The 7,663-nt window shown below is 41.6% G+C and overlaps 1 protein-coding gene across 1 annotated transcript; it reads left to right on the top strand.

Moving 5' to 3' along the window:
- Positions 1–710: 710 nt before the first annotated feature.
- On the top strand, positions 711–4,449 carry AP5M1 (adaptor-related protein complex 5, mu 1 subunit; the record flags this gene model as incomplete). The annotated part of the gene is made up of 6 exons (XM_009078011.1): positions 711–975; positions 1,806–1,945; positions 2,679–2,764; positions 2,865–2,980; positions 3,247–3,343; positions 4,333–4,449. Coding segments are annotated over 6 exons (787 nt in total), but the record flags the coding sequence as incomplete, so codon positions are not given.
- Positions 4,450–7,663: the final 3,214 nt, after the last annotated feature.

Here is a 7,663-nt window from a genome sequence, read left to right on the forward strand (position 1 = left end):
ATGGGGCAGTCACAGCTTCTCTGGGCATTGTTTAATATTAAAATATTTAATTGTTTAATAGGTCTGTAGTAATGATGAAATACATAAAAATTTGTGTTTTCTATAATTGATGTATTTACCATTCTTTCAGTTATGCTTAGGAAGCACAGAATATTACCACAGTATTCTGTGTTAGTCACTGCAGTGTTTTAAAAGGAGAAAGTCCCGCTAATGAAGAAGCTCATGGTCATTCAATTATTTGCATGAGGTGGGTACTCACCTCTGACAGAAGCCAACCTTAGCATTGTCTTCCCAAGACCAGGTTATTTCCCACCAGCCATGCTGGTAGGGGTTATGTAGGTGAACAGCCTCCTGTTCTCAGAGGGACAAGTTTCTAGGTCATGTTGCAGAGTGGTTGGATAGCCTTATATAAGAAGAAAGCCCTGGTGTAAATGCACTGCTGAGCTGACACACAGAGCCACGAGACACAGGACATGCTGCCCATGGCTGCTGTGAGAGAGCTGGCATGGCACCACAGTGGCCTTTCATAGCATGGTTGAAGCAGATGTAAAAACAACTGAATTAATTAAACTGTCAGCAAGTGTGTGAGACTAATATCTTAGTACTGTTCGGTGACGCTACTGATTGAAGCCAGCTGAAAAATTCAGTGGTATTTTTTTAACACTAAAAATATATTATATTTTTGAACATCTACTTCTGTCTTGGTTTAGGTGTTTTAGAATAACTTCTTTATCTTGTTTTTTCAAGTGTGACATAGAAGGATCTGCACCAAACCTAACCCTTACTTTGAATCTCCCGACGAACGCTCCTCCGCTCCAGGATATCGTGGTCCATCATTGTGTGAGGTCTGTTGACCCTGCCATGCTGATGTCCACTAGTATTGAGCCACTGGATGATTCTGTGTATAATGGACCTTACAAATTTCCTTTCATTCCTCCTTCAGAGTCCTTCAACTTGTGTTACTACACTTCCCAGGTAATAACATCCCCAATTCCTCTTCTTTTGGAGTCTTCAAATGGGAATAAAAATACCTGTGTTGTTAAACATGTTGGAATGAGTTTGAGTCCAATACAGGTAGTAAAATGGTTTTTATATAGGCATATATAAAATATATATTCTGAAACTATGAGAAAATTGGGGTTGTTCATCCTGGAGATTGTGTGAGCAACCTTTCAATGTCTGAAGTGGCCACAGGTAAGCCAGAGAGGGAGTCTTCGTTAGGAACTGCAGTGACAGGACAAGGAGTAGTGGGGATAAATTGAAAGAAGGGAAATTTAGGTTAGATATTAGAAAGATATATTTTCTTGTGAGGGTGGTGAGACATTGGCACAGGTTGCCCAGGGAGGCTGTGGCTGCCCCAAACCTGGCAGTGTTCAAAGCCAGGTTGGCTAAAGCCTTGAGCAACCTGCTCTGGTGGGAGGTGTCCCTGCCCAGGGCAGGGGGTTGGGACTGGATGATCTCTAAGGTCTATTCCAACCCCTTAACATACTTTGAAACTATGAAACTCCTTGGAAGGCACTTCAGGATTTGAGTTGTCTCAGTTGTGTTCAGGAGCTGTTGGTACCTTTGCTCAGCAATGCTGCTATTACTTTAAATGAACCACTTAAATGCCTGAATTAGACAGACTGAGATGTCAAGTGCTTGTACCACAAATCTGTGTATTGCAAACAACCTGAAGAGTTGGGCACAGTCAGTAATTAAAATGTTTGTTGATCATTAAAGTACTTTAGCAGTGAAAACAGTATATAACTGATCTTGTGATGATTGTGTTAATATATCTTGAGAATGAATATAGTTTTTTCCAGGTTCCTGTTCCCCCAATTCTGGGATGTTATCAGCTCATTGAAGAGGGATCCCAGTTAAAAATATCAGTTAATTTAAAGCTTCATGAAAGCATAAAGAATTCCTTTGAGTACTGTGAAGCTCGTATACCTTTTTTCAACAGGTGAGAATAAAGAAATCCTCATTTCTTCCATTCCTCTGATTCCCCTGAAATGAACCTGTCAGGAGGCAATCTAACAGGTTATGCTCCATCAAAGTACTAACAGTGGACACCAACCTTGCAAGTGTCAGGATGCCTCCTGGGAATTCCTGTCATTTCCAGAATTGTACCAGAATATTTGGTAACATTCTGAATTCTTCCCTTGCTCATCCTGTGGTATTTTTTCATGTGAAACACTGCCACAATCCTCTGGGTGGATTAAGCCTTGTGATCACTTCCAGCCCAGGGTTACCTGTTCCTTAAGACTGCTAATCCTACCTGCAGATCAGCTTATCAAAAATATAGTTATTTCAAATTAAAACGATAGTTCTCCTCTAAGCCTCTCTGACAGCTGCCATGACTCTGCTCTCACATCAGTAACCTGCAAAGTGTAAAGATGAGATGATCCAAAGTTGCTGGGGCTGATCATAGTGGGGGTAAAACACTATCAGTCAACTAAAGACAGTAAAATATCACCAGCTCCTTTATGATTACTGGGTTGAGACCATGGTGATCCCCTCCTGCTCTGTAATTGCCTCTCATAAATTAGCAGTGTGCTCAGTTGGGTGTGACTTGTCTGTATGCCCATAAATAATGTCTTTTAGAGCATTTTCTTGTTTTCTTTGACAAAACAGGTGTTAACAAATGCTGAATGAGAGTAATTCCAGTGGGTTTATTTCTCCCCTCTCACATGTAGGGGCCCAATTGCTCACTTAGAGTCCAAAGTTAGTCATGGCCAACTGGATTTGTCCCGAGAGAAGAGCCGACTGGTTTGGGTTATTGGTAAGCAACACACCCCTGAGCACTTCCCTTCCTCCCCAGTCAGTTCTCTAGAGCATGGGCACACCTGTTTGATTTCTAATAGATGCTGTTTCTGCTCTAGGACAGAAATTCCCCAAGTCTTTGGAAGTTTCTCTGACTGGAACTGTGTCTTTTGGCACTGCAGGCAAAGAGCACCCGACGGATTACGTGTGCACTGGGAACACTGCTTACGTGAAAGTAAGTCACAGGCTCTGGGAAATGAGGCCTCAGTAGTCACTTTTTTTATTGCCTTAGTTTGCTGTGAAGATACTGTTGATTTGAAATCAAACATAGTTATTAGAATTTGTGTTCTCAGCATTAAGTTCTCTTTGCTTGCTTAGAGGATTTGACATCCTGTCACTTTGGAGTATGCTTAAACACAAAGCCTGTAACACAGATTGCAAGAATTTTCACAGCAAGGATGACAATATGCATCTGATCATGTTTTCCCTCTCCTTCTGTAGCTGTATTTTAGGATCCCAGACTTTTCACTTACTGGCTGCTACGTAGACCAGCATTCCATTCAGATCTTTGTACCAGGAAAACCCAAAATTACTGCATGTGAGTTGGTAGAAGTGTCATTTATTTAACAGAAACTGCATGTTGAAGTTATGAATTGGATGTCAGTGGCTAAAATTATGTAGCTAATGATGGTTCTTTGCTTTTTAGTTGGGTTTTTTTGTGATGCTTAAAGCATCCCTGGAGTAGTGATTGGCCTCTTGGATGAAAGCTCTTATACTCAGTTACAAAGTCAGTCTCTATCTTGGGCTCTCTCCCCTTCACCCTGTGGTGGTTACTATGCTCTGCATAATGGCAGAACTTTTACTGGGGAGGCAAAGAATGTTCCTCTGTGGTTAGGCCCCTTGTGTAGGACACTTTTGCTAGAGACATGATGGGGAAATTAGCAGTACCTAGGTACAGAACTCAGCTCCTACATCCAATCTGTGGAGCAGAACCCAAATCTGCGTATTTTTGAGTTAACACGTGAGCAATTCCAACCCTGCACCAAAACCAGTCTGAGTGGGAACACAGAAGGCACTCACTAAACCTCAGCAATTCTGCCTGATGGCAGCATTTTTATTTGTGGCTGTCTGCCTGCTGCAACTTCTGTCAGTTATGTTAGCAGAAGTCTGTAAATGCCTTTTGTAAACTGTGATCTGCACTGTTCATTCTGTGATGGGTCAAATTCAGTCCTCAATTGTAACCCAGAAAAAGCAGCATTTTCATACTGTATGTTTTATATTGAGTTTGCAATTTATATTCATTGAACAAAATCCAAGCCATCCACCTGCTTTTGACTTAACCTCTGTTTGAATTTTAAGCTCATGACTGATACATTAGTAAAGGTAATTGAAGCTGAGACTTTAAATGTCTCATTATCAGAAACGATTTTCAAATAATAATAAGAGTCTTACAGTTTAAAGAGGCCATTATACCTTTTCTGTAAACTAGTAAGGATGGATTAGGAGTCACTTAACTTGGATGAAGGAATGTCTGACTGTAAGGCACCCTGTAATGCTTATTTTTCTTGCCTTTTTTTTTCCCTTCAGCCCGGGAACTGATTGCTTCTGACTACTACATCTGGAATTCCAAAGCACCAGCACCTATGGTGTACAAAACCTTACTTGACTAATTTGCTTGTGAATGTGTTTTGTATTTTAAAAAAACCCAACCCAGACAGGCTAATGAGATTATTGTCACAACACAGTGAAAATAAATATTCTCCAGCACTTGTGCTTTGTATGTGTCCTTCAAAATTTCTGTTGAGGAAAACCAAGAGAGGTCACTTCTCTTAAAAATATGAGGTGGTTTTAAACTTTTTAGTCCTGGATAACAGCTATGATAAGACAATTTGAAATGTACTTGCTGTGTCTGTTTTTACTTTCCCTTCTGACATGAACTGGTACAAAACAGAATAGATTACCCAGGAAGGTGGTGGAGTCACCATCCCTGGAAGTGTTTAAGAGGCATCTGGATCTGGCACTGAAGGATATGATTTAGGGTTTAGGGGTTACAGCAGAGTGGCAGATAATGGTTGGACTGGATGATCTTAGAGATCTCCTCCAACCTTGATGATTCTATGAAAATAGGTACAGACATTGGGATGTCTTCTGGGAGGGCTTCCAGTTGCTCCACTGGTTTTGTAAACCAGAGAGTTTGGAGGATGGGAAAGGTTTCAGTGTCTTAGTCCTGTGCTGAAGTCACAAGAATCTGACCAGACCCCAGATTAAGAGAACAGTTAAAGCAGGAGTTCTGTTATTTTCACAAGATGCCAACAGAATGGTCACAAGTCAGTAACTGACATGAATTTTAGGAGGGAGAGTTTGGCATAAGCAGCACTGCTAAAAGTGGAAATGATAACAGGAGTCTGTATTGCCTCTGTCAGCAGAAGTGGTGAGGTTCTTTCCACACATGCCTGTGAACTGCTTGCTCTGAAAGCTGAGTGTGAAACTGGTTTTTCAAGTCACAAGACTATCTCCAAGCAGGCAAAATCAGCTAAGTTTGCTGGAGGTCCCCAAAACCATCAGTGAGCTGTTTTCCCTGGAAAATAGGCAGAAAAGGACTGAGTTTAGAGAGGCAAACTTGTGATTCTGAGAAGAAAATCAGTATCTGCAGGAACACGGGAAATGGCCTGTAAGAGAGTTATCAGGAAATGAGCAGATCCAGAAAGGCTGGTGACAAGCTGACAGGACCTGGAGAGCAGCACAAAAGCAGAGAGGAATGCTGAGTAATGCCCTGCCTTGTGCTTCCCTGTGCCCTGCATGATAAATCAGCTTAGTGATTATGGAAGGAGAAGTTTTAAGCTATAATTTTAACATGACTTTTGAGATAGTAATCTAATTGGGAGGTTAAATGTTCTAGAGGGTGGATTAATTTGTGTGAAACACCATTGAGCTCAAACTGCTGTGCAAACTTAGGCTATGATCTATTTCACACAGGTGATATGTCTATTCTGCTCAGCGGGTGAAAGGTGAATCAGTGATTTTGCCCAGGATCCAGCTCCTACCTGTTACAGTTGTCCTCTCCCCTGGACACCACAGCATGAGTGGGGAGAGGAGATCTCTCTGCTGGAAGGGTTTAGATCATGTTCTGTACCCCAGGTCACTGGTGTTTGGTTTCCACCTACATGAGAAATGTGGGAGCTCCCTATTCTGCACAGCAGCACTGTGGAGGAATGACTGAATGGCTTTTCTTACTCAAAGGCTGCTCCCCAACAAATGCTGGGAAGCAATGGGATTGCCAAAATTCACAGTGTGTCAGGAGACTCTGTACTTCACAGCAGGGCCTTCTTCCAAATCATGTTTACTTTTGTTTCCCTCTTGTCCATGTCTCCAAATCTCTCATGGCTGGGAGAGTTGTTGTGCTCAGGAATGCAGAGCTGTGGCTTTGGGTTACTTTGCACACACCCATCAGTGCAGGTTTGGAGGGAAGGAGAGAGAGGGTGGGTGATGTTTCTCTTCTAGCCCTGAGCAGCCTTTTCAGCTTCATGCAAACTACCACCTGTTTCAATTTATTATCAGGGTTTGCTCCATAAACCTCTGGATTATACCTCCAGCACACTCCTGCTGCAGTCCTCTGCCCCTGGTCAGGGACAGCTCTGTAGTAGCAGAAGTGGGGAAAGAAGCTGTGTCTGCCTGTTTTAAAAACGTGGCTGAGGTGTCTGGCAGGTCTGAGTGTGCAGCACACCCTGTTCCCTGGAAAACACCCACGAACGGGTCAGACAGCAAACCAAACCAGGCTCCAGGCACACACCTTCACCAACACTCTTGTGCAACTGCTGTGGGACACCCACACTGGGGTAGTAGTCAGATGAGGCCTTTCTACTGGCCTGATGGCCACACTTGTCCTTTGTGAAGGGGAAGGGCCCATTCTCAAGGATATTTCATGAATCTTAGCAAGGTGGAAAACTAGGAAAGTAAGCTTAGTAGTAAACTTGGTAAGCTTAGTAAACTAGATAGCTCACAACCAGGTGTGTCACAACTCAGGTACAAGTGGGGATGCTGAGTAGATAATACTGGAAGAGCTGAAGTAGTTATAAATTACTGAACCTTTCTGTGCACCTCAGTGTGTTCCCTCATAGTTCCTCAGATGATTTCACTGTTTCTCTATGTGCTCTAACCATTTTCCTGTTTTAATAGAGGGGAAAAAGGCTTCAAAACCTGAATCATGAAGATTGAGAGCTCACATGAGCCTGAGAACTCCATGGCAGAGCTGGTATCTAACAGTAGTTCTGGTGGGTTCTAAAGGTGATCAAGTGTCAGTGATATTCCTCTAGTTCTTTAATAAAATCAACAAGTTTTAATACAACAGTTTATTTAAAAATGTGTTAAAGGGAAGGAATAAAAATTCTCTGTTGGTACAGAGTGCTGTTTCTTCTGCAAAAGTGTTTGCTGCTTGAAGTGCTTATATCTCTAATTTCCTCCTAGGAATAGACTGTGTGACATATGTGTAGATAACTTTGCACAAAGATTTTCATAAAGAAATTGCCAAAGAGTTCTCCAGCTTTCATGCTGCATTTCAGAGGGCCAGAGCAGAACTAAGATGCAAATCACTGAAAGCAATAAATGTAAGGACTAATTATATAAATATTGGATGTTCAACTTGACATTTTCCCAAACAAAATAATGAGTATAAATAGTAAGATGTTAAAATGGAACTCAACTAAAAAAATTAATTTGTTTCATTTCATTAAAATTTGGGGGTGGTGTAAGAAATGGCAATTAAAATGAAGCTAAAGCAGATATACACTGACAAACCTTTCAGATGAGACTGCACATTTAGCTGGGAAAGAAAATTGATGTAACAGACCTCTAAAACTTCAAATCATGCAAACCCCATGCATAACCCACTAAAGACAGTAAAATCGAGCTGAGATTTCTA

This window comes from Acanthisitta chloris, unplaced genomic scaffold, assembly GCF_000695815.1.
Source record: "Acanthisitta chloris isolate BGI_N310 unplaced genomic scaffold, ASM69581v1 scaffold18807, whole genome shotgun sequence".
Classification (NCBI taxonomy): domain Eukaryota; kingdom Metazoa; phylum Chordata; class Aves; order Passeriformes; family Acanthisittidae; genus Acanthisitta; species Acanthisitta chloris.